Raw genomic sequence first — 27,586 nt, 5'->3', positions numbered from 1 at the left:
TAACATTTCACAACCCCAAATGGGTGTCTTCCTTATGTAGGTGAGCAATGCCGCTGTCCATTTTGGCACCCGGGCTGCTAGGCACCACCATCCCAGCATCTGCTCTCAAGCCAAACACACTTGATGTAACACCAGGCCCTGTATTTGCAGCCAAAACCATTTAACATGACCCACAACCCACCTGAGCAAGTCAACGTAGATTGGTACTAGTAACAGCAGCATCTATGCAACAGACATGACAAGGGGTCCAACATGTAGGTCTACTGGCCACAGGCAATGGTCACAGGGGGAGACAGTCCTGAGCTCTTAGCTGTCTGAGGAGCTGCTGTGGCTCAGACTCTTCTCCCTACCTGTGCCCATGCAGGCGAATTTTGCCAAGTGACTGTTGGGAGTACCCATCTGCCAATCTACAGCAAGTGGGAGGAGGGATATTTCAGATCAGACTGAGCAAGACTCACCAAAACACACAGGAAATTCTCCTTTGTAAGGGGAACAGGCTTTTAAAATGGTCTCAAAATGAACACAAAATGAGGTTCTCCCTCTAGGTAAGTGAGAGTTGGTGAGTCTCCATCTCCTCAGCTGGGGAAAGTCAAACCTTCTTTTGGCTCCCTTTCCTGTTTAGGGCCCCAGGGCCCCACACAAGGCATCATGTGGCACCTTAAACCAAAGTTAGGTGGAACTTCAAGTGATGCCCAAACTATGCAGCCGAGCCACAGCATTATATTGTTCCACCTTTCTCGCCCACAGCCCTCACACTATCAATACTCCCCAATCCAGTCCAGCACAGGATTCTTGGGGTTATTGACATTAAATTCATTTTATTTTCTGCTGTCCTAAATTGGTAAAGGTTTGCTGTGTTACTCCTAGAGTGTCCTCACAGCCTGTCTCTTTTGGCAAAGGAGTGCTATGCTCTCAATAACAGCTCAGCTGAGAGCAACAGCTCGGGGGGTTGGGCGGGGGGGGGGGGGGGGGGGGGAGGAAGATTGATTTAACTTTTCACCCCATTTCCTGATCTTTGCAGTACTTTGGGATATGAGGTTGATTTAACTCTCCTCCCCAGCCCAGTCTTTGCAGTTGGGGAGAGAAGAGGGGGAGGAAATAGAATAGATTTAACTCTTTCCCCCCCTGCCTAGCTCTGATCTTTGTGGGGGGGAGGGGCGGGGGATTGTCTTGCTTTAACCCTTTCCTCCTCCCCACACTGGTCTCTGCAATGAGGGAGAGGGGGGTTAGAGTAGAGGTCGGGGAGCCACACACTGACCTGGATCGCAGCCTCCAGCTTCTTGTCAGCCCACTCACTCATCGCTCAAAGTCGGAGTCTAACCCAAACGCATGCCGGGCTTTCTAACCTCTGTACAGCAACTCCTAATGCAACACAGAGGGCATGGCTCGGAGTGGCCGATGGGAGCGGGGGGTCTCAGGCCTGTGGAAATGGGGAGAAGGATGGTCCCGAGGAGATGGTGGATCTCAGACCTGGGGGAGGTGGTAGAGAGGTCTCAGGCCCAGAGGACGGGTGTCCTGGGTGGGTGGATGGAGGGTGTCCCAAGCCCGGAGGATGGGGCTCCAGGCTGCGGGGAAGGGAGGCTCAAGCCTGGCGCCCCCGCTGGTCGCTACTCGGGATCCGCGGCTGTATCGCCCTGGAGCGGAGCGGAGGCGGCAGGCCCCGGTCGTGGTTGCTGTGGAAACCGGGACGCTGAAGGCCCGGAGTTGCCATGGAAATAGAACGCGAGCCCGGGGTTGCCGTAGGGACCAAAGGACGCGGCGCGGCGAGGCCCGGGCTGTATCCTGGAGAAGCGGGGGCGGGGGAGAGGAAGTAGATTCTACAGGGATCGGCAACCTTTGGCACGTGGCTCGCCAGGGTAAGCACCCTGGCAGGCCGGCCCGTTTGTTTACCTGCCGCGTCTGATTCGGCAAATCGCGGCTCCCACTGGCCGCGGACCGGTTGGCCATCCCAGGCCAATGGGGGCGGCGGGAAGCAGCGCGGCGGAGGGATGTGCTGGCCACCGCTTCCCGCCGCCCCTATTGGCCTGGGACAGTGAACCGCGGCCAATGGGAGCCATGATCGGCCGAACCTGCGGACAAGGCAGGTAAACAAACCGGCCCGGCCCACCAGGGTGCTTACCCTGGCGAGCCACGTGCCAAAGGTTGCCGATCCCTGCTCTACACAGCAATTAAACAGCCCCTTAGCCCAAGTCCCTCCAGGCCAAACTGGCCCGAGCCCAGCCATGGGTGTCTAATTACCATGTAGAAATACCATAAATATAGGCCAGCTATGCTCCATTATCACATTCGCTCTTCACATATTTGTCAGAAATCCAAGAGGATCCCTATAAACCTGAGTAGGTGGGATCCTAACTTCTGTTCCTCTGCGAGTGAGAGAGTAACTGGCTTGGATCAGACGTAGGCCCCGGTTGGTAGCCTTGCCTCTCAGCAACACACAAGTGCCAACTGCTATAGGCCCCTCCTCTTCAGGCGGCTCTTTGACCAGTCAGCACATTTCCAGCTCATCTGCCCACTCAGCCTTTATTGTACCTGCTGTATTTGTATCTCTTCATGATTATCTCACATTTATTATGCACCCAGACTGACTGATATCTGGGATGTCTTTGCTGTGGAGGATTTCACTGCTCGTAGCCCACAGATATTCAAGGGCTGGCTCTGTTGTTATGGACCCTCCTTCCACATGAGCAATGTCCACTGGAGTTTCCAAAGAGGAGAATAAATTTCTTTCCCATACACAAGTCTCACCCTTTCCTCTCCATTTTGTCTTAAATAATCCGCAAATAGATGTAAACTTCTTATACAAAATATACATAGTAATATCTGTTACTATAATTTGTCTTTAAAGATACTACACCCTGTATCCACATGCACATTAATTAGACTAGACAAAGCTAAAATGGAGCTAACACAAAGCTGTGTCTTCTCACAAGAAAAAAGTAGCTATCTTCAGCAGCTCTGCAGGAGCCATAACTACATTCCTACACCCACACTGATCAGACGTCCATAGGAACACACCTTTTCCTTTAGATCAGACTACACCCCACTGCAATGAAACCCAATGGAGCTGTTTATCTGCCAAGGACAAACCAGCCTTGTCTATGTGGTTTTAGGGGCTGGAGTCAGGTCCCAACAATACTACAATTTCTGATTAAGGTAGAGTTAGTATTTACAAGATGAGATAGGACTTGTAATGAAAATAAAGGAGATTCTTTACTGAGGCAGATAGTTTTCTCTGGATCTCCAGCACCCTGTCTAAAGAGGATCTCCCTGGATCTGGCCTGAAATGAGCACTCATAACGGAAGTGATCGTTATGCAGGACATTATTTGCTCTTAGAAAAAGAATTTTAAGAAGTTGTCATTTAAACAACACACTCAAAAGTCAGGCCATTCACTGTTACATTTCCAACCCCATCCTTAAGGCTGCCACATCCTTCCTCTCCTGCCACTTACAAACCTCACCATTCATAACACAGAACTCCAATCTGTGTTGAAGCAGAGGAGTCAGCCATGCTACAAGTACTCCAGGAAGGCTTAGTGGCCTCACTTTGGATTCAAATAGATTTAAGACAAATTGTCAGAGCAGTACTGTGGACAGTATTTGGCCAGACCAGTACTCCAAGCTGAATTCTGTGTAACCCAATGGGCAGTATATGTTACACATTCCCCCACTGTGCTGGATTCACAAAGGATGTGATTCTGTGACAGTCCCCAGCTACAGGGTACACCTGCACTGCAACTGGGGGACATGGCTGCAGCTTTTGGAGAAAGAACAGCAGTGAAGCTGTGGCAGCATGGGGTAGCCCCACCCCCCTAAGATTCTGGGTACATACTTGAGTGATTTCCACTGGTGTAATGTAACCTGAGCTAGCTTTGATCTGCCTACACATACTCCAATCACATTTCCTGACTGCACTATAGCCTGAGCTACAGGGGCTTGCTCTTTAGCTCAAGCTGTAGGGATTCTTTCTTTCAGTTTTGGGCATCCCAAGTTCAGTCCCTAAGATGATGGCCTTCCCAATACACTTTCATCTGTAACAGGGTTGCACTAGAGTCTGTGAAGAAAAAGTAGGCACCTGCTGATATTTCTTTGTTCCCCTCTTTCACTTTTCTTGTTCTCCTCCTTTATCTGGTTCTGCTGCTCTCTTGGGGCCTGATCCAGTTCCCACTGAAGTCCATGAAAATTTTGTCATTGAATTCAATGGAAGCAAAAGGCCCTTGATAACCTCAGTTATACTATGGCTGGGAGTCGGAACCTGATCCCAGCCTTAAAAGCATGTCCAGAATCAGTGACACTGCTAAATCAAGCATGTTCTTTTGAACTCTAAAAACCTTCCCAACCCTTTCCCCAGATTGAATATTTGCTTATTGGTGGTGCATGGGGTTGTGGGGGGAGGGGTCTCTGCCATTCCTTGGTGAGTTAATGGATTGCTAACTAATGGAAGACCTGACTCAGCTGGATTGTTTGCTCTGGAGGGGCAGGGGAGCAGGATGTGAGGAAAGCTGGGGTGTTATTCCAGAGTAGTTAGTGGACAAAGGTGCTTCTATTTCCTGGAATAGTAATTCGAAGCAGTAGCTGGAGTCTGCTTCTGGGATGGAAGGAATGCCATGGGGCTGCATGCCTGGCTCTGCTTATCTATGCCCCAAGGTGAGAGTGGGGGACCATGACACAGAACAGAGGAAGCCTTTATTGACCTGCACTCTGCGTTTAATGTCCCCTATTTACTCTGCTAAAAGAGAATGTGGGGGGGGGAGGGGAGAAGGAGCAAGAACTCTGGAGCCACATAGAATACGGAATTCAGACATACAGTACATAGCAAAGAGTGGCTGGGGCCCCATTCAGATCCCACTAAAGGCAATGGGATTTTTGCCAATGGTTTCAGCGGTAATGGGACTGGGCCCTGTGGACATAATTTGCTGTTGCTCTGCTCCTTGTACTGTCTTTGCCACCAGAGATGAGTGAGCACAAAATGCTCAGATCTGGCACCATTCCACATCCACATTGCATTGATGGAAATTATTGCACAAAGGAATCAGACCTTCATTCTCATTTGGTGTCTTTGAATTGGTAACCCTTGGGAGGAGGTCTCTTCCAGGGCTTGTCCACACACAGAGGGACACCTGTTTAACTAAAGGTGTGTGACTTTATATAATTGAAAGAAGAGAAGAATGAGGGGGGATTTGATAGCTGCTTTCAACTACCTGAAAGGGGGTTCCAAAGAGGATGGGTCTAGACTGTTCTCAGTGGTACCAGATGACAGAACAAGGAGTAATGGTCTCAAGTTGTAGTGGGGGATGTTTAGGTTGGATATTAGGAAAAGCTTTTTCATTAGGAGGGTGGTGAACCACTGGAAAACCTAGGGAGAAGGTGGAATCTCCTTCCTTAGAGGTTTTTAAGGTCAGGCTTGACAAAGCCTAGGCTGGGATGGTTTAGTTGGTATTGGTCCTGTTTTGAGCAGGGGATTGGACTAGATGACCTCCGGAAGTCCCTTCCAACCCTGATATTCTATGATTCTATGAATGGGTGTAAAGGCTGGGTGGATGCTCTTTTTGAGTTTAAATTAGGCTTATTTCAGTTTAGCTGATGTTGATGTAGAGCAGGGATTGGCAACCTTTGGCATGTGGCTCGCCAGGGTAAGCACCCTGGCGAGCCGGGCCAGTTTGTTTACCTGCCGCATCTGCAGGTTTGGCCGATCGCGGCTCCCACCGGCTGCAGTTCGCCATGCCAGGCCAATGGGGGCGGTGGGAAGCAACGCGGGCCGAGGGATGTGCTGGCCCCCGCTTCCTGCCACCCCCATTGGCCTGGCGCGGTGAACCGCAGCCAGTGGGAGCCACGATCAGCCAAAGCTGCGGACGCGGCAGGTAAACAAATGGGCCTGGTGAGCCGCGTGCCAAAGGTTGTCAATCCCTGCAGTAGAAGTTTCTGTGTAGACGAGGCCTGAATCTTCCTCTCATCAGCTTGTGTGACTTCAAAAAGCAGTGTGGAGTAATAATAGACAGGACTTGTGTAGCCCACACACCTCCTGGGTGTGGTGTTCTGTCCCATCTAGAGGCACCAAGACCACTTAGAGAGAGAGATAAAATGAGTCTGCCCTACAGCCTTAGCTAACAGCCAGCTGGCTTTTAGCTCATGCAGTAGAGCAGTGGTCTCCAAAGTGGGGTGCGCACATCCCAGGGGGTGTGCAAAAGGATCCTTGGGAGTGCACGGCAGGAGGAGCGCTTTTTAAAAAAATTTTTGCTTTGGCAGTTCAGGTAGGAGTCTGAGGTTTTTTTTGTTTTGCTTTGGCGTGGCAGGGGGTGCGTGCTCAAAATTTTTTTACTGATAGGGGTGCGTGATCAAAAAAGTTTGGAGATCACTGCAGTAGAGGCTCATGCACTAAGCTCCAGAGATCCCATGTTCGATCCTGCTGGGGTCTGTCAGCGTTACACTTGCAGTACTATTATGTTGCTCATTGTGCTGGTTGGGATGATGAAAGGTTGCAAATCTGCTTGCACTCTAATCCCTTATCTACACTTGGTCCAAACTTCTGCAAAGTTTGCCCTTTGCAAGGAAACCTTCCATAACTGATTTGCTCCCAAAGGCAAATGTTTTGGAAAGAGTGAATTCACTCCACTGCCATTTTTATATTACACAATAGGGGGAGGGATACTTTGTAAAGAACTGCAAAGTGGCTAGTATTCCTTCCCTTCTAGCCAGTCCCATGGTTCTTTTCCCATGAGGGAGAGAGGCATGATTTGGGCCCATAGCTTTTAGCAGGAACATAGATTTTCATCTGGAAATATACTTAAAGGAATGGATTTGCAGAAGAGCTCAGACCCAAGAGTTCCCATTTAGACAGTGGTCAACAGGAGAAAATAAAGAGAACTGTGGGGCACTGAGAACTACAGTCAATCAGGCCACTACATTAGGTGGCTAAAGGGGAGCAGAGTTCTTTTGAAAATCTGGCTTTAAAAGTATATCCTGGTATCTAAAGACATTTTCTGTCATGGGTCAGTGTTTTCATGATAATTAAACCATAAGGCTGGGACTTTTTCAAAGGAGTCTGTGGGATTTAGGCCAGACCCAATTGAACCTTTCAGTGGGTGTGGGTGCCTAACTCCTTCAGGGTCCTTTGGAAAGACTGCAAGTTGTTTGGGGCAGGGAACAGCTGTTTGTTCTGTTTGTGCAGCACCTAATGCAATGTTCTCCTGGACATGACGGGGGCTGCCAGGCACTGCTGGAATAATATTAATACCTACTTCTGTGCTGCTGACTGTATTAAGTCATTTTGTTTTCATATGAAAGTTGGACATACATTTTTTATAGCCTGGTTCTCATTTACACTAAGGCCTCTCTCTGGCAGTGACCTGGAAACTTAGAATGAGTGCAGCATTACACCCTGCTAACATGCATTTGCACCCCCCTTCCCCATCTTTCCTTTTTCTTGTAATGTTTATCTTCTTTTCACTGCCGGAGAGGTGACAGAAAGGGGCCTTAGTGTAAACGAGAACCAGGCCCTTCAATGTGCATTGCCTTTTCTTATATGATTGGTACCTTTTTAGGACACATAGAACATGTTGGAAAACACCGCACAGCATTTTTCTAGATGGAGTGCTAGTGGGTTAATAAGTGCCTTGCTTCCAGCCTCTGCATTGACCAAGATGCAAGCACTAAAAATTGGCAGATACAATATGATAGGAACAATACCTAGCTCTGACATGGTGCTTTTCATCAGTGGATCTCAAAGTACCTTATATTTACTTGTCAGTACAAGGTCCGATCTCAGCAGGAATTGTACTCAGGCGATAGTTCAGTGCATTTTTGGTCTGGCATATGGGCATGGATGATCTGTGCAACAGAGATTAATTTCACTGAAAGAATGTATCAGAGTGAGGTGACAGACGACATGAAGAGAAGAAACTCTCCCTGTTCTGAAGGGACCATCTGACTTTTTTCAATTTTGAGGATTTCAAATGGCATCCAATGCTAATTTTTGACATGCTTGGTGTTTTAATCATCTCATTGTTATGCAATGGGTTGGCCAGAGTCCTCAATGAACATTCACCTCAAAGGCATTTCTTGCCTTGATGGGATACCAGCTGTGGGGTTGGTTGGCAGACAGCCAGCCTGAAGTGGTTTTAAAGCAGCAAGCATCAATGGCAACTTGCCAGTGGCAAATGGAAGAGTGAAGTCTGGCATATCACACTGGGGGATGTCTGTTTCAAGGCTGCTCACTAATACAGGCCCAAGGTCTGGGATTCTGACTGTATTTCCTCCTCCCTTGATAACACCAAGAGCACTCCAAGAGAGCAGACCCCAGCACAGTGCTCACTGGGGACTTGATCCAGCGTTCAGTGAAGTCAACAGGATTCTCTCCATTGTTTTCGATGGGCATTGGATCAGGCTCTGAACTTTACTCTGTGCCCAAAGCAGCTCTGGGCAGGAGTAGAAGCTTCTCTTTTTCATTTGCTCACAGATTTAGACTAGCAAATAGAAAATAACGCTGACAGTACTAGTGGGCAGTGTGGATAACTGCAGGGCAGTTCATACACCCTGCATACAGTCTGCGGCAGGAGGAAACAGAGCATGGACATTTCCCAGAGTGAAAAGTACAGGTTCCTACCCATGTGGCCCACAGTGGAGTGATGACACAGCCTCCAAACCCCTGTCAGGGGGTGGACTGGGGCCTTTATGAGGGAATTGGTCCAGCCCACCAGTTTCTCATGATGGGGGGAACTGCAGAGTGAAGCTGCAGGAAGAGAGAATCTCCTGCCATGGTCCCTGAGTAAAAAGGGACCCCTTTTTAAAAAGGGTAAAAAGAAACCCCTGGCTGGAAGTTTAGTTTTCCTTTTAGGGAGAAGGCAAAGAAGACAGGCCAGGCCTTGTGTCTTCTCCAGCTGCTCAGAAGAGGCAGGAAGAGCCAGCTCTCAGGGAACAGGGACTGGGATGAAAGACCTTTTTGTATTTATTTTTGACCTTTATGTTAATCAGCCAGACCCCAAGAAGGGTTGTTGCTCTTGCAATCACGAAAGTCCTTTGTGTGTGGAGTTTATTGAGGAGCCTGAAGAGGGGAAACTGAGGCAGTGCACTGCAGAGCCACTCCAGGTCACAAGGGGCATTCAGGAGGCAGCTGACCCTGTTATACTCTCTAAATCATAGGGAGCTATCTGCAGGCTTTTCATTCTGGATTAAGGCATAGGCTCAGTAGGCCCATGCCTGGGGCCCCAGCTCCTGTAATTACAGAATGAGATTGGAATTCTGCTTGCATTAAAAAACAACTATGCTTCGAGGCCTCATGGATGCAAAGAAAACTTGAAAATATGTTCTAAGCATAACTGATGACTGCAGACAGGAGGTCCCAGAGGCGTAAACTGGCCCATTCATCTTAACTCTGACACCTGCTGCCATCCCAGGAAGGGGCAGAGCCATAACAAGGGGGAGGGGTAATGGGGGGGAATCTCATATGGATTGTGGGTAGGACCTCAGATTGCCATCATCTGACACCAAGGCTTCCTAAAGGTGCATGACAAAATGGATGGGCACAGAGTCCAAGTGATCAGTGGGCCATGAGGAGACACGTGATTTAGTCAAATGGACAGAAAACATCTCTCTGACCCAGAGAGAACACACAAAGAGAGACAAAACAAAAACCTTCCCCCATAGATTTGCAAGTATCTTCTCCCCTTATTGGTTCTTTTGGTCAGGTGCCAACCAGGTTATTTGAGCTTCTTAACCCCTTATAGGTAAAGGAGGGATTTTATGCTACCCTTAGTTGTATGTTCATGACAGCCACCTTGGCAATGAATAGTTCAGAAGGATTTGGCCCTCTTTCAGCTATGTAGGAGGAAAACACTGGGTTTATTAATGTCTTAGAAGGTCTCTCCACTGGCTGCTTCTCCCACAAGGCACTTGCTCCCAGCCCTCTCTGCCTTTCCCCTCCCACCTGCATGCATACCCGGCTTTACTGGGGAGGGTGTGGCTTGCACCACCAAAGGAGCTCTGCAGACAGGAGGGGGTCTTTGCCCTGGCTTTGTAGCCATGGCTGAGAAGGTTTCTCATTGGCGCAACTATCTGCGAGTGATACTGTCCTGTGAAGGTCAGAGGATGGAGCATTTCCAGAGGGCAGAGAACATCCTGCTGACTGTGCTAGAGAAAGTCACTGCCATGGACCCCAAATTTATAGCTGATTATTCAAGAAACCTGGAAGCTTTTAAATTTGCCCTCTGCACCTCAGAGGATGCAGTAACTGTGGGGGTTCCCCTGTAGATTGTGGCTGATGCCCTCCTGCTGCAGGAGTGCTCCAGTAAACAGGGCCAGTCAGAGACAGTTACCAATGGGCACATCAGATGTCAGGCTGCTACCACCTAGTAGTGCCCAAAGAAGGAACTGGCTGGGAGAATTGGACCAGAGAGGATGTGTTCAGTGTGGTGGACAGCGCTGAGTGCAGGGGGCACATAGTGCCAGGCAAGGTCCTCAGGCTCCTGAAAGAGCTAATTGTCGCTGCCATTGTCCACTGCAGGCACCAGTTCCTCATCAAGCCAGGTCTGTATGCCAACTGCATCCACAGGGGTGTGGGCCAGGGGGCAGAGTGATCGCAGGGGGTTCTGTGGTTTGACTAGAGGCCTGCTACCTCTCTGCTTCTGGCCCAGAAGGGGGGAAGGGGACAGAGATGCAGATAGCGAGAGACAAAAAAGGAAACAAGAAGAGGCACAGAGAGAGGCTGAGAGGTGAGGGAAATGGGAAGAGGAGAAGGGGAGAGGAAGAAGATGGAACAAGTTGGAAAAGACATCAGGTTATTCAGACCATATTATATGTGATATGACAAGAAAGGTCTTTGATAGGTTTCAGATAGATAACGGGTCAATAAACTATATAGAAGTGATGGTTGTTACCCCAAAATGAACATAAACTGAAAGGCTGGATTCTGAACTCCCACCTATGCCAGGAAAGGGAGAAGCTATTCAGTCAGAACTGTAATCTATCAGTGAAGCACAAGCCAGAGAAATAACAGAGAAACTCAGTTCCCCTCTCATCCCAAGATGCACTGATTGGTCCACTGAGGACAGAGTGGCTCATTGATGGAGACATAAACAAGAGGTTGCCAACTTTGGATCCCAATGTCTGTCCAAACTTTGACTTAGTTAGTTACATACTCTGCAGTGTGGGGAAAACAAACAAACAAACCAAACCCCTAGGTTTCACCTAGAGAGGTAAATTTCTTCGTGTTGTGAAATGCTGCTGGCACAGGATATCTTCAGTGTTTCACTCTAGAGGTGGTTGCATTTCAGTGGTAGGTGAGAAAGACCCATGGAGTGGCTATAGTTTAGAGTGCTTTGGGATTCTTCAGGCAGAAAGGGCTATGTAGTAGGTTTGGGCCGAGGTTCGGCCCTCAGCGGGGCTGTCCCACCGCCTCGCTCTGGTCCGGCGGTAGTCCAGGGCAACAGGCACACAGTTAGGGGCTCAGGCCCATAAGCAGGGGCTGAGTCCAGAGGTCCGAAACCCAGGCCCTTAAGCAAGGGCTGAGGCAAGGTCTATAGCAGCCCAGGCCCCAGGTCAGGGCGGAGCAGCAAGCAACTAGTCTGTCAGGTACCCAGGCCTTTAAGCAGGGTCTGGGTCAATTTGTGGCAGCCCCCAGCCTCTCTAGGCCAGGGAAAAAGAGGGGAGTCTGCCACCCAAGGAGTGGGTGGCAGGGGGGACGCAGGCCCTCCCACTCCACTGCGTCCCAGACCAGGGCCCTAGCAGCGACAGAAACTCGCTGCTGTCAGTGGGGATCCTGGCCGCAACACACTGACATCGGCTCTGGCAGTGCAGCAGCCAGACTGGGGTCAGCTGCCCCCGGGCTACTTCCACACTCCCCCTCGTATGGTACCTGGGCTGTCTTGCTGTCGTTGGTGCTCTCCACCAGCATTGGCTCCCCTGGGTAGGTGGCGAAGGGCAGGCTCGGCTCATCCTCGGGGTAACTGGCACGGGGCAGGCTCGGCTGCTCCTCGGGGTACCTGGCACGGGGCAGGCTCGACCGGCCCAGTGACTCAGCAGGCTGGTCGCGGCCTGCGGCTGTTTCCCAAGCAGGAGCTCGGCCATGGACATCTGCTCTCTCCGCCAGTCTGGGCTCCACTGAGCTCTGCAGGCGAGCGTTTATACTTCCGGGTCGGGGCCGTGACCTCGGAGGGGCGGGCGCCGGACCCGGTGGCTCCGCTCACGTTGGGATTAGGGGAGGTTTGGCCCTCAGTGGGGCTGCAGGATGTCCCACCGCTTTGCTACAGGCTAGATATGCCATTTGACTACAATTCAGTACCACATTGAAATAAAGTTGCTGGGTGAAATATTGACACCAGTAAAGTCAATGGGAGTTTTGCCGCTGACTTGAAAGGGGCCAGGGTTTCCCCACTGTAACTAAGGATGTCCTAATAAAAGGCTTCTCAATGATCAGATTACTGTTAAACTGTGGACATTGTCCTGGTCTCAGGTCTTGCTCTCTGAATTAAAAACATCACTGCTAGTGGTATGATAAAGAAGTGACCATGTTGAAGTTAATCATAGGCTAGTGAGGCATTGCTGACCTCTCTGTTCTGTGAAATAGAACTATGAGTGGGACCAGTTCAAAGTGGGCTTACTACAAGCTCAGCTAAGCAGGACACTTGTTCCAGGTTACCCCCATCCCTGGCAGGGCTGGGCTGAAAACAGGGTGATTACATAGGTTTGTGTGATCAACATCAACTCCAGTCTTTCCTTAAAAGGAGAATGACTGTCAGGCTACAGTTCACCTCTCTGTCTGATCCAGTGCTAACTTGAGCAACAAGTCCATCTTCTTGGGTATGACACATGCAATGTGAATGGCTGGTGGCAGCTAGCACCTGAGAGGTGGGAGTCAGTCTTGGCAGCATGTCGGCACATTGGCTTTTGAAATGCAAGCAGTAGAGAGAGAGAAGGAAGTGTTTACAGTGGAGATCACCAGCGATATAAGCTTCCTGCAGTGCATTTAGTGTGCAATGATGACATGGACCTGGTTCGGCTGTAACAACAACAGCAAAGTCACCAGGACGCAAATCCCTCTTTGGTGACCTCCACTGCCTCTTCCTTATAAGGATTTATTTTTCAAAGAAAACAGCTCAGCATCATATTCTCATTATATCCATCACAGGCATCATTAGTCATCCTCAGCCAACTCCAGGGCTAGAGCCTCTTCAGCATGTGGTCATGCCAGGGGGCTTGGTTTGAACCTCACCATATGTGGCTTGTGCTAAGCGTTAACCAAGTGCATTTCCCCAACAACCTCCCCTTGGCAGTTGAACCTGCTCTTCCCTAGGATTGCCCATCTGGATAATTTTCTTTGATTGTATCTTTGTCATGCAAGGAAAGAACTCAAGATAGTGGTTCCAGATGCTGAATCAGACTCAAGATTGCTGTTAGCGGGTTTTAGGTAATCCTGGATGACCTGTGAAATAGTAATGCGGTTGTGTCTCCGTGAGGGGAGTTTTTAATGTCATTCTGGCATAGAGTAGGGTAATGGGATTCTCATTGCTGGAGGTAATGTTGTGCAGTAACATAGGGGAGGTAATGCAATCAGGGCTGGAGACTAGAGGACAGTGGCGGAAATGCAATCCTGTCTCAGGACTGGAGGTTCCTACATAACTGTGCTGCAAGAAAACAGTTGTTCCACTGTAGTTTTGCATCTGGTTTTAATAAAGAATCCAACTTCCTCCTTGTGTTGTTGAAGGACAGACACAATCTCTTGGGTCCTGCTAGGCCTTCAGAAAGGGAGGAGCACACAGCAGCCAGGGAGAACTAGAGGCAGGAAGCCTGGGGGCAGAGTGGGCCTTGGAAGCACATCGTGGGAAAGGCCAGGAGAGACACTTAGAAGCCTCAGGGATGGAGCAAGCTCCTGTGGTGAACCTGGATAAAAGGGTAAGACCTCCTGGAGTCAGCCTGAGCAGGTCAGCTTGTGAGGAAGGAGCCAGGAACACACAAAGAACCTAAGGGGAACTGGGCCTGCAGGGAGAAGGTGCTGGGGGGGCATCACTTGATACAAGAGCCAGAAGGAACTATGCAGGGTCTGGGAACAGGCAAAGAGTCTGCAGAGGGTGAGCCCAGGCAGGGGCTGGGGAAAGGGCCTAGAGGCAGGCTGAGGCAGAAAGTTGTCCAGGAAGGCAGTTAAAGCATAGCTGCTTACCACCAGCACTCAGGACTGTACCCTAGAGAAGAGGGAGGGCCCAGGTTCCCCTACCAGCCACTGAGGCAGCGGCTATGAAAACCCACCTGATTCAAGGGGGTAAGGACTGTTGGAAGCCCTGGGGAAAAGGGGTGTAAGGAGAACTGGGCCCAGAGTTGGGGCTAGGGTTGCCACCTGTCCAGGTTTTCCCAGGATTGCCCCTTTGTTGAGGTAGCAGACACGGATGAAATGGTTCAGATGTCCCAGTTGGTTGTACCTCAGAGGTGGCAAGCCTGGCTGGGGCAGAGGACCTGGCATAAGGTCACTGGACAGTTGTTCATGGAACTCTGTTACCCTCGAAGGGGTGGGATTGAATGTTAACTGGTCAGAGGGCCAACTCATATGATGAGGCAAGGCCGAAGCTGCTGATGGCAGGGGTGTTAGAGGAGGAGGGACTGCTATCTTGTGCCCAGCCACAAGGGGGTGCCAGCCAGTGAGTCACTCTTCTACACACACCCAAACAACCATTTGTCTGTCCGACCATCTGACTCACCAAACACCCACCGATCTGTCTAGCTAAGCATCCTTCTCTGTGTTTCCCTCAACACACATTTCTGTCAGGTGCCAGCTCATGCCAAGATCCCCTTGCCTCACTCGAACACTGACAAATACTGAGCTGGAATCAGTCTGGCTCACCTGGGAGTTAGTATGGTTAAAAAACAGGGGCTAGAATGCTAAGAATGTGTTTAGAGTTTAGACTTTATGGAATTCTGGTGAGCTGTTGTGTGCATTAATCTTACTTATCACATCTGTATCCCATAGTGTAAGGCAGGGATTGGCAACCTTTGGCACACAGCTCACCAGGGTAAGCACCTTGGCGGGCCGGGCCCGTTTGTTTACCTGTGGCGTCCGCAGGTTTGGCTGATCGCGGCTCCCACTGGCCACGGTTCGCCGTCCCAAGCCAATGGGGGTTGCAGGAAGCAGCGTGGGCCGAGGGATGTGCTGGCCGCTGCTTCCCGCCGCCCCCATTGGCCTGGAGTGGCGAACCGTGCCAAAGATTGCCGATCCCTGGTGTAAGGTTATATTTGAGCGGTTGTATCGTGAGCCTCTGTGACTGTGTAAATCACCAGACAGGAAAGCGACATTAATTAGTGTAAAGGGATGTTCCCAACAGAAGATGTTACACCCTTCCCAAAAGGAAGGTCCATCAATACCAGATAGACCATTGTGGGATGTTGCAATTGGAATTTCTGTATGTACCACCACCAAGAGGACAAAAGACTTTTCTTGTTATTGTGCATCCTCCCCGTGAAGATGACTCTTCCCATCAGCTGAGCTTTGCAACTGAAAGTATGTGGGAAGAAGAGAATAAAACCCCTATCAAGAAGAGACTGATTATTTCTATGCTGCTTGGACTGTGAGGGGCAAGATATTTTTAGGGATAAGCAAGAGATTCCCAGCTGCTTAGCCTGGGTTAGCCCTAAAGGACGTATAGAGCTTGCTGGTTAAAGAAGCTTCTATTACCTTTTGAAATTTAAGATTGTAACTCATTTGTGTGTCTATTGTTTACCCGCTTTAACCTTGTAAATAACTTCCTTGTTTCCTTTTCATATTTAATAAATCTTTATGTAGTTTATTATAGGCTAGGCTATAAGTGTTGTCTTTGGTGTGAGATATAAGGCGCAACTGACCTGGGGTAAGTGACTGGTCCTTTGGGACTGGGAGTACTCTGAATATTGCTGTGATTCTTGGTGTAAATGACCAGGTATCACAAATGTATGCTCACCTGGGTGGCTAAACAGATCAGCATACCCAGGGGAACTGTCTGTCGCTCCATGTTAAGTGTTATAGTGCCTGGGGAGCTCACAATTGATATTTGTTTGGTGAAATCTAAGCATAGAACTCACCATCAATTTGGGGTTTGTGCCCTGGTTCCTAACAGTTTGCACAGAGGTTGGTACTCATGCTCTTGAGTCATGCAGGTAGCATGACAGCTATGTCCATCTCCCAATTGTACTCTTTATCACTCTGATTGCTCCTGCCTCTCTGACCCCATCACCAGCATTACGTCCTTGTTCTTCTGCCCAATCACAGCCCATTGTTCGGAAAGGGGAGCATTCAAACCTGGCCTCTTGGTCTGCCAAATAGGGGGACAGATACAGAAAGGGAGTGTCTGGAGCAAAGATCACCTCAGTGCTACAGGCCCTATCCCCTATCTCCTGCTCTGCCCCAGTGATAAGTATCTAGGAAATGTTGACCTGCTTATTAGTTTTGGGTCCTTTTAACTAACAAACCAAGCAGCTGCTGTATGACATCTGGAGGGGGAAGAATGAACTCATAGGTATCCAAGCAGAGATACCAGGTTCTTCATTTCAAAACTTTTTCTTAATTTCATCCATTGATCTCACTCCAGCAGCAGCCATTGCCATGGTATGTTGCCCTTGCCCATAGATGCTGAAACAAGGGGAATTCTCATTCTCTCCCAGACGGTCTTCCTGGTTGACTGGATGATGCACTGCTGCTAGGCATCCATCCAGGAAAGGCGGTTCTATTTTAAAGAACAGGGTAAGAGCTACCAGTCTGAGGGTCCTGCTCAGCTGAACTGGGACTTGTCTCCAAGACAAACAAGGCTTAAAGATGTGGGGAGAGAGATGAGGATGGGGAGATCTCTATTGTTTTCTAAAAAGGTCTTGCCCAGGTGACCTCAGCGCTGAGAGCCTAAAGGAAGAAGGTCTGCAGCTGTCCCTGCTGGTGTCCAGTGGCTGGAAAATAATCAGGTTCAACATTATCCCTGTGGTGCAGAGAAAGCAGGGTGCTCTGAAACTCCACAGCAGACGAAGAGAAGGAGGTTTTTCAGAAGGCAGCCTGCAAAAAGTAACACAGTGGGCTGACTTCATCCCCAGCAGCTACAATCACTGGAAGTAAACACCAAGCTATGCTCCTGCCATCCGCACCCGTTCCTGAAACCTTACTGGGAGCGAGACAGAGGGTTTGTCTGCCATACAGACTCTTAGTGGGGATGCAGTCTTAAGCAATGGAGTATAGTTCTGTAGAATTTAAAAGAGCTAGTGAAAAATGGAAAAACAACGAGGAGTACTTGTGGCACCTTAGAGACTAACAAATTTATTTGGGCATAAGCTTTTGTGGGCTAAAACCCACTTCATCAGATGCATGGAGTGGAAAATACAGTAGGAAGATATATATACACAGTACATGAAAAGATGGGAGTTGCCTTACCAAGTGTGGGGGGGGGTCAGTTCTAATGAGATAATTCAATTAAAGTGGGCTATTATCAACAAGAGGAAAAATCATTTTTGTAGTGGTTATCAGGATGGCCCATTTCATACAGTTGACAAGAAGGTGTGAGTAACAGTAGGCGGAAATTAGCATGGGGAAATTAGTTTTTAGTTTTTGTAGTGACCCATCCACTCCCAGTCTTTATTCAGGCCTAATTTGATGGTGTCTAGTTTGCAAATTAATTCCAGTTCTGCAGTTTCTCATTGGAGTCTGTTTTTGAAGTTTTTTTGTTGAAGAATTGCCACTTTTAAGTCTGTTATTGAGTGTCCAGATTGAAGTGTTCTCCTACTGGTTTTTGAATGTTATAATTCTTGACGTCTGATTTGTGCCCATTTATTCTTTTGCATAGAGACTGTCCAGTTTGGCTAATGTACATGGCAGAGGGGCATTGCTGGCACATGATGGCATATATCACATTGGTAAATGTGCAGGTGAACGAGTCCCTGATGGTGTGGCTGATGTGGTTAGGTCCTATGATGGTGTCCTTGAATAGATATGTGGACAGAGTTGGCAACGGGGTTTGTTGCAGGGATAGCTTCCTGGGTTAGTGTTTTTGTTGTGTGGTGTGTAGTTGCTGGTGAGTATTTGCTTCAGGTTGGGGGGCTGTCTGTCAACCTCCTTCTTACTGTATATTCCACTCCATGCATCTGATGAAGTGGGCTTTAGCCCACGAAAGTTTATGCCCAAATATTTTTTTTAGTCTCTAAGGTGCCACAGGTACTCCTCATTGTTTTTGCTGATACAGACTAACCCAGCTACCACTCTGAAAAATGGAGGGAACTTCTTGTTTCTGTAAATTTTGATGAATTTGTTTGCTGTTTTCCATCCAAATTTGAAGTTTCAGTGAAAATTTTCATCAAAATTTTAAAATGTTATCTTCAAAATTTGAAAAATTTCAATCAGCTCTAAATAAAATTCAGCCTTTCACTAGGAAGAAAAGTCCTAATAAAATGAGGACCCTGCAATGGAGTTCAGTCCCAGTGTAACACATTGTGAACCACAAGATCTACTGCTGAGTTCAGGTGTCATGCCATGCTGGCCACTCCTGGGTTCTTCTATTGAGTTGTCATAATCACTACTAGCTTCACCCTGGAGCACAGGACAGATTCTGTTGCCTCAGTGGGCTGGACCCACCAGCTTTTTCTGCTTGGGAAAGCTCTGGCTGGTAAGAATTCACAAGAGCGTTGGCTGCACAGATGGTGCTCATTTAAAAACAGAACCAAGCACTATTTTTAAATCTGTGTTGCTATGTTCCTAATCTAGGGACGTACAAGGTGCGATTGTCCTATGTGAAAGAGGAATCAAACCAGTTCCGTTCCTGGAGAGGCAGGGCTAAATCTGGTGTGTCTGTTACAGATCTCTTATTAATACATTACTGGATAAAGGCAAGGGCCCAAGTCTCTAGCCCTGCTGAGCAAAGGTGCCCTGTTCCCCTAGGACCTATTCCCACACCAGCCCGGCTGGGCCTATGGGTGGTTCAGAAGAGGAGGAGGATGAAAGGTCTTCAGGCTTGCTCCATTGCCAGGGCCCTTGTACTGCTCTCTGCACCTCCTGGCGCCCTTCACCTCCTGCAGGCCATATCGGTTTTTAAGTCTTGGGGAGATGTTTTGGGAGACACAACAGCCAGGAGGAGTTTGTACATTAAAAACAATAAATACATTGAACATCTCCAGGGGGGATCTTCTCCTGGTGGCCATTGTCAGCTCCCCAGCTGGGAGCGCTGTTACTGAGCTGTCAGCGAGGGTCTCTCTTTGGGCTACTCATCCTGCTCTGTCTCCCCTGCTGCCAACCACAGGAACCCACTTCTCAGACGGGGATATTGGAGATCCACCACCAGCCCAGTCTTAGCCCCAGTGCCCTTTTGAGAGGTGAGGTCTCAGACTCCACAGAGGGGTAGGCAAAAAGTTTGGTGCCACAAGGCCAGCACACTGCCTCCCCTCTGAGAGGGTGGGTGTGACATTGCACTCCATATGCTTTATGTAAATATGTTTATAAATGTGAATATGATGTAACTGGAATATGCTTTATGAAAAAGGTCTCTTGTAAGGTATCATTACAAAGCTTATAATCTACTGAGTGTGTTCATCCTATTTGTTTGCATGTATTATTTCTATGTCTGGAGTTAGGAGAATAAGATACAAACATGTATTATTAATGTAAACATATTAAATGGAAGCCAGTAAGGGTGCTTCAGAATCAATGAACTGTAAATGGTTCTGTTTACGTGCAAACCTTCCAGTGTATGTGTGGACCAGCCCAGGAAGAATGGAGGCTGGGGTCTCACAGGACATGTGACCATGTCACATGATGCTGGAATCCCTCTTAAATCTGGTACTTTTCCATTTAGAAGGAGGGGTTGGGACCCAGAGAGACAAAAGATTCACCCTTGTGCCAAAGCTATAAAAGGGGGTGGAGCAGGACAAAGGGGTGGCCAGTCATAAGAACCCCTAGTTAACACCTAAGATGTCTGCTGGAACTAACAAGGACTGTACCAGGGGAAAGGATTGGGCCCAGACTAGGAAGGAATCTAGTCTGTGAAAGAAGCTTATTGGACCATCTCTGAGGGTGAGATATTACCTGTAATCAGTTTCTTAATGTATTAGGTTTAGAGTTGCGTGTTTTGTTTTATTTTGCTTTGTGACTTACTTTGTTCTGTCTGTTATTACTTGAAACCACTTAAATCCCACTTTTCATACTTAATAAAATCACTTTTGTTTATTAGTAAACCAGAGTAAGTGATTAGTACCTGGGGGAGCAAACAGCTGTGCATATCTCTCTATCAGTGTTATAGAGGGCGAACAATTTATGAATTTACCCCGCATAAGCTTTATACAGAGTAAAATGGATTTATTTGGGGTTTGGATACCACTGGGAGCTGGGTATCTGGGTGCTGGAGGCAGGGAATCTGCTAAGCTGTTTTCAGTTAAGTCTGCAGTTTTGGGGGCATGGACCAGACTGGGTCTGTGTTGCAGCAGGCTAGTGTGTCTGTCTCAACAAGGCAGAGTTCTGGAGTCCCAAGCCGGCAGGGAAAATGGGCTCAGAGGTAACTTTACCATGTCAGGTGAGAGTTCCAAAGGGATCTCTGTGACTGAACCCATCACAGTGGGATCATCCTCTGGCTAGAGTTTTGTCATGGCCAGAATTTAATTTGAGCTGTGGCTTGCCAGGGCTCAGCCCCGGCACCTCTTTTCATGCCAGGGTACAGCCTTGGCACCTCTTCTGTCAGTGGCCTTTAGTAAGGCATGCAATTCTATACTTGCATGCAAGGCGTGACCTTGCACGTACAGTGTGTGAGAGGTCACGGTGTGCAGAGGATGCCATTTTGTTTTGCTTGAGCTCCAGCACCTCTTTACAAATGAAGCACTGGGCAAGGCTGGGCCTCCCAGTTCTGGATGGTTCTGCAGTGTGAGGAGAAACACAAAGAGCCATGCTTTAAGCAGCAACTGGAGACCTCCCTGAACCAGGAAGAACTCATGTTTATTAAGCTTCCTGTTGCAGCCCATCCTGGTCCTCTCTGGTAACTGTGGAAGACCAGGAACGCTATAGCCACTCCACATCTCCCTTTATGATAAAAGATTAAAACTTAACTTATAAACCAATGTGTTGTGACAAAAGTTCCTCCTCTATCTTGGTGGGTCCTGCGCTTATTGGCGGATTTTCTTTTCTTAGAGATTCACCATGTGGGTTGGGGAACAGCCCAGAGACCTTCCCCTCTGGAAGGGCCCACAGTCCAGGTCAATTGGGAGGTTTGGGGGGAACCCGGGCACGCCCTCTACTCTGGGTTCCAGCCCAGGGCCCTGTGGACTGCAGCTGTCTATAGTGCCTCCTGTAACAGCTGCATGACAGCTACAACTCCCTGGGCTACTTCCCCATGGCCTCCTCCAAACACCTTCCTTATTCTCACCACAGGACCTTCCTCCTGATGTCTGATAATGCTTGTGCTCCTCAGTCCTCCAGCAGCATACTCTCAGCTCCTTGCACCTCTTGCTCCCAGCTCCTCACACTCACACCACAAACTGAAGTGAGCTCCTTTTTAAAACCCAGGTGCCCTGATTAGCCTGCCTTAATTGATTCTAGCAGCTTCTTCTTAATTGGCTACAGGTGTCCTAATTAGCCTGCCTGCCTTAACTGGTTCTAGCAGGTTCCTGATTACCCTAGTGCAGCCCCTGCTGTGGTCACTCAGGGAACAGAAAACTACTCATCCAGTGACCAGCATATTTGTCCTCTACCAGACTCCTGTACCCCACTGGTCTGGGTCTGTCACAGTGTGTACTCACACTGCAATCCAAAATAAACTTAAATCCTTAATACTATTTACACAGGTATGTCCCCTTATCCATTCCATTTAAATAGCCCTGAACATTATTCTATAGATCACATCTTTGAGGGATTCTCATCAGCCTTCCAAACCTTGTTCTCACTTCGGCTGAGTTCCCGTGTAGCATTCCCTGTGGAGAGGGCTCAATTCCTGACAGAGTACCTGCAAGTTCGAGAGCCTCTCTTTGTTGTGCTGGGGAACACTGAGAATTAATCCAATTGCTCTGGAGAAGTCCTTTTGGAGTCTTCACTTGGGAGGATCTGGGAGTTCCTGCTGAGTTTTGAACACTTCCAAAAGCGAGGAGCTATTATCTACACTTTGTTCCCTGGGCTCAATTCAGGCAGTGCTTTTGTTCTGTGCTGAACATTGAAGTTTTATTGCTGTTGAATTTCTGTTTCGGCATTCAGTTTTCATATTCCTTCAGATCAGGCCACTTTGGTTTAAGTCTACATTGAACTTGTTCTGGCAGCAATTCCAGCATCAGCCAGCTCACTTCAGCAAATTAGAGATGAACAACTAAAGGATGAAACTTGCCAGAAATTGACTCACCTCTGCCAAAGAGGGTGGGGTCAAAGAAGACAACTTCCAATAGGCCTACTACCCTATTATCAGGACCAAAGTGATGTTCACAGGGCTGATGGCCTGCTTCTGAAAGGACGGCACTTTTTTATGCACTTTTTTTATTTCAGAAAGATGCCCTCCAAAATCCATTTTAGGGACACCAAAATATAAACAAGCACAGGGATGAGCACAACAATTCACATAGTGACCTGATCTGAGGAGGAACCTTAATAGAGGGTGCCATGGTGCTATAGACTTCCTTGGCCTCCACTGCTCCCTGGCATCTTCCTCTTGCTTGGAAGGATCCAGGAGAAAGGGCAAACCTGCTCATATTAATGTTGATTCAATCCATACCAACTCTAGAAAAGCCCTGAAAAGGCAATGACTTGTTCAGCTGCAGCCTATAAATTTCTCTCACCAGGTACTCCACCAATCGCCCTGTCATGAAACTGCTCCATATTGTGGGCACGCTGAAGGGCCACCATGTGGACAGCCTTCACCTACTGGACCAGGTCAACAGTGAGGACTGGAAAGAAGAGGGCAGGAAAGGAGGGCTCACATTTAATCATTTGAAGGTATGTTTTCCTGAGAGACCAGCTAGGGACACTGTGAATAGCTCGTATTCTGGTGTATGGCACCGTATTCCGACCTGAGTCACTTTGACTCTATGAGAACTGTGCACTTTACACATCTTTATTGAAATAAACATTCAGTTAACCTTGGCATATGAACCTAACAGGATGGGAATAATATAGGTAGGTGTGTATTTGTACCATTGTCTTATGCTGAACAGAATGCCAGGCCTGGTTAGGTGTATCAGAATACCTCACTTTCTTGTACCCATGAGCCAGAGAGGGTACATAAGCCTTAATACTGCTAAAGCTAATAGTGATTCTTGTTCCGCTCATGTGACAGGGGCCTGTGTTTCCAGCCCTGAAGATCTTGTGTTCCCTGAGCTCCATGTGTGATGGCTAGGGCTGCACATTTGTCATGGCTGGGAAACTGTCACAGAGAGTGTGATTTTCCTGTTCGTCTGTGACTTTTCTCCATGTCTATGACTCATCCCACAATTGCTGTTCGTGCAGCCACTCCAGGTGTTTCAACCTGGTGCATCTGGTTGCAGCGCTGCTCAGCTTTGGCCCACCTGACCCTCCATAATGATTGGGGGGGGGGGCAAACCTGAGCAACACTGTGACCCCACACACCAGGTCACAACACCATGCCCAGCCACATGGAACACAGGAACCGCCACTGCTGGGGGAGTGCAGGGTGGGCTCAGTGCTGGGGGAGTGCAGGGCAGGCTCACTCTCCAGCCTCCATCCCCCCAGGGACTCCCCTCCATAGTGGGCCAGGATTAGGGTTGCAGTACCGGGGCAGAGGGTGCTGCAGTGATGGTCAGGGCCCCGTTGGTGGGGCAGTGAGGAGAGTTTGCTTTTAAAAAAAGTCAGGGAGCAGGCACTGGAAGTGTAGCAACCCAGGCCTTTTACTCCAGTTACTGTGACTGCTCTGGGATTTTTGATAAAAAATACTGTGACAAATGTTCAGCCCTAGTGATGCTTGATACATGGGGAATGGAACCAGGGACCTCCAGAGCTAAGAGCACGAGATGAGCTAAACAGCCAAGGCTCTATAGATGGGGGTTACACATGTTGGGCTCAACCAGCAACTGCAGTGTCAATTCTTTGTGGCTACTGATTTGGTACAAGAGAATCCTACTACAACTTGAGATGTGGCTTTTTCTACCAAGTCCCAACATGCCATTAGGAGCTCGCACACAGCTGGAGGGTCATACGTCATGCTTTGGACAAACTTCATCTTTCAACACCCTAGGAAAGGGAAGATTGAGCTGCTGAACTTGTTTTTCACAGCCTGAGCATGCACCAGCTGCTAACATTGCAGCCTGATGCTGAGGATGTTTGGTAGTGGCAGTACCATCTTTAATAATTTGGACATGTTGCATCTCACAGGACCTCAGCTAAGGTATTATGAGGCACCATGCTCTTGGATGTGCTTCCTTTCATGGTTGGGACATGTTCTGTCCTCCAGAACCACAGATGGTGTTGAGGAATTTGTCCTTCAGATTTGAACCCAGTTAATACACTGGAATGCCCACTTTGGGCAGTGCTAATCTTTATGACTTGTGTATACTTCATGTTATAGCATGGTATTGGAAGGTACTAGCCATTGTGACCAGTGCTCCGTTTCTCAGTATCCCAGCATGGCGATAGGGCTATGCTATGCTAATTACAGACACAAGAGTGTTAGTAGAGGAGTAACATGCCAGTGATGGCTGGTATGGAATTGTGCCCTGGCCTTGCTGATAGTTTCAATGTGATGATGCCTCCATGTAAATTGCCACAGAAGTGCCAATTATTTTCAAGTTGCTTAATAATTTGAATCAAGCTTTCATTAGACAAAAAATAAAATACTTATTAATTTGAAGAAAGTTTTCAGAATATGAACCGAGTGTCCCTGATGTGCGGATGTCTGCTGGAGTCCGCAGCTCTGGGAGACAGAACAAGTCAATGAGATGCAAACTAAAGTCTGTCCACATTTAAATGTCTTCATTAAGCATTTAGCTACCACAGTTACAAACATAAATAATGGGTGGGAGTTTCAACATTGCCGAGGGATTTGAATGCCCAATTCCCATTAACATCAGTGGTGCCTAAATCCCTTTGGCAGCTTTGAACATCCCAGCCATAGCTGTATAACCCCTGATAGTTTGCATATTCTGTATTCTCCCTCTCTAAATAAATCCTTTTGGTTTCCTCTAGATGGTGTGGGCCACTGAGCTGTTCCCTTCCCCTGAGGACTGGGAGGACCTGGAAGGGTCAGTCTATCAGCTCCTGGTGATCCTGCTTTGTTGCTTAGCAACCAAAAACCTCCCCCACTGCCTGTATCCAGAAGAAAATCTTTTCCAAAGTGTGACCTTATGAGTGTAATATAATATCTCATTGAAAGGTGACAGGGCCAGAAAGAGTTAATTAACTCACAGACTGACCTGACCCATGGCCGAACTTTAGAGACTGGTTAGGAAGATATGTAAATGAATAGAGCTTTGAAATGCAAGCCTGTATTGTTAGAGGTAGAAGTGTAGATGTTTGCTCAGGTCTTGTGATATAAGAAAACAAGTCTTGTCTATTGCTATAGCTTTGATTCAAAGATCAAAAAAGGAATAGTAATATTTAGGAAGATACTTGAGTGAAATAGTATTATTGGCTATATGTCTCTTTGAAGGTTGTGGTAACCTGTATCTGAACTGTTTAATGGATAAATTACCCTATGCTAATTGCCATGATGTTTAGGAGAAGGAAAGTTAAGCCTATTGTTTTCTCAGGCCAAAAGGCTGCAGGAAATGTATAAAAACTCTGGGACATGATCCTTCTTCATCTCAGATCTGCTTTGGGTTTCAAGAGGGGGAAACCTTAAGCCTTAAGGATTGAGATCCCCAGTCACTGAGTGGCGTCACCCTGAATATGGACATTGGACTATAACCTATGAACTATATCTAAAAGGACTTTTGGCAACTACAAGCTCATCTCTGCTGTATATCTGAACCTCAAGAATTGAATTCAAGTCTGTATGTATATTGATCTTTTAACTATAAGCATGTATTTTGGGTAAGATCTAAGTTATCATTTGATCTGGGTCTGGGCTTGGTCCTTTGGGATCAGGAGAACCTTTTCTTTTATATGATGAGATAAGATTTTCAGTAATCATCATCATATCTGACGTGTGTCTGGATGGAGGCCTGAGGCTGGGTACTTTAAGAGAACTGCATTGTTTGGACTTCTGAGTAACCAGTGAGGTAATATAGAAGTTGTTTTGTGCTGGCTTGGTAAATCTAAGTATTGGAATATCCACCAGCGTTTGTGGTTTGTCTGCCCTGTTCTGTTTGCAGTTCACCCTAATTTAGTGACCTCAGCTGGCTCCCATGGGCAGCAGCATCATACAAGGAGAGGATCTAGACCCAAGTGCTTTGTACCGCAGAGTAGAGGGGTTTGCCAGCTCACCAGAGCATTTCCTCAAGTGCCATTTCACCCAAGCAGAGTAGAACAATCACCAGTGGCTAGACAATGGCATCAAGACCTGGCTGCAGCTCCCAGCTCAGGCTGGAGCCTACTGGGACACAGCCTACTTTGATGTGCTGCTTAGTAAGGTAATTCAGAATCACACTCAAGGATCCCATCAGAGTGCCAGAACAGTTAGTGGCCTGGATTCTCAGCTGTCTGTAGTATAAACTGAACCCAGTGGGTGGGGGAAGGCTGCCAAGGGGAGAAGAAAGCTGGTTACAGGTCCCTGATTCTCTGCCCTGGGTGCAAGATAGAGTGGGTTAGGAGATGCTCTAATCTGTGCTAGCTGATTGTGGTCCTCAGAGAAACTTCCACCAGCTGGAGATTGCTGAAGCTCCTTGCCATGCCCACACTGTCGTATGGCTAGAGATAGGATTCCTCCAAAATATCCAAATAGGTCAGCATGGTGCTAGAATGCTAGCACTTAACCTATAGCTCTAGAGCAGTGGTTCCCAAACTTGTTCCGCTGCTTGTGCAGGGAAAGCCCCTGGCGGGCTGGGCCGGTTTGTTTACCTGCCACATCCGCAGGTTCGGCTGATCACGTCTCCCAGTGGCCGTGGTTCACTGCCCCAGGCCAATGGCAGCTGCTGGAAGCGACGCAGGCTGAGGGACGTATCCCATTGGCCTGGAGCAGCAAACCACAACCACTGCGAGCCGCGATTGACTGAACCTGCGGACGCAGCAGGTAAACAAACCAGCCCGGCCTGCCAGGGGCTTTCCCTGCACAAGCAGCGGAACAAGTTTGGGAACCACTGCTCTAGAGCCACACACAGCTCTCTGTGGCTGAGAAATGCCTCTGATCAGCAGCATTTCGTGATCAGAGTGGGCCTTCCATCTAACTTTTCTTCTTTCCTTGCTGTTCAGTTCCAGGCCTACCGCATCCAGGACAAACAGCGGATCTCTGCTCTGTTGGACATCTTGTCAAAGGCCAAGAAGGTGGTTAATGACCAGAGCTGAGCCAGCTCACCTCACGTGATCCCGCCCTGAACCCATAGACTGAATGGGTTCCCCCCACGTTTGCCTTTACTGCCTTGATCACAGCAGCTGTGCTGGGAACCCAACATCCATTGGCTTCACATTGCACAATTGGGAAAAAGAGCAGTTGGGACAGAGCTGAAATAAGCTTGTGGTGGAGGCCGGGTGTTGACACCAGAGTATCACCAGAACAGGAGTGGTGACGGGGCTACCCATGGCGCATAGACCCTTT

At 48.2% G+C, this 27,586-nt stretch overlaps 2 protein-coding genes across 2 annotated transcripts in view; one reads left to right on the top strand and one right to left on the bottom strand.

Moving 5' to 3' along the window:
- The window catches only part of CROCC2 (ciliary rootlet coiled-coil, rootletin family member 2), a 170,121-nt gene extending 168,261 nt beyond the window's left edge, over positions 1-1,860 (bottom strand). The window contains exon 1 of the mRNA XM_054039911.1: positions 1,259-1,860. Coding sequence (XP_053895886.1) covers positions 1,259-1,300 — 42 coding nt within the window. The 5' untranslated portion in view covers positions 1,301-1,860. The remainder of the gene's footprint in view (positions 1-1,258) is intronic.
- Positions 1,861-10,016: 8,156 nt separating this feature from the next.
- MAB21L4 (mab-21 like 4) lies at positions 10,017-27,336 on the top strand. The gene is given in 7 exon segments (XM_054040726.1): positions 10,017-10,317; positions 10,320-10,520; positions 16,826-17,048; positions 22,725-22,878; positions 25,081-25,228; positions 26,263-26,465; positions 27,244-27,336. Coding segments are annotated over 7 exon segments (1,323 nt in total).
- Positions 27,337-27,586: the final 250 nt, after the last annotated feature.

This window comes from Malaclemys terrapin, chromosome 9 (genome assembly GCF_027887155.1).
Source record: "Malaclemys terrapin pileata isolate rMalTer1 chromosome 9, rMalTer1.hap1, whole genome shotgun sequence".
Taxonomy (NCBI): domain Eukaryota; kingdom Metazoa; phylum Chordata; order Testudines; family Emydidae; genus Malaclemys; species Malaclemys terrapin.
This window is presented reverse-complemented; position numbering and strand designations above follow the sequence as displayed.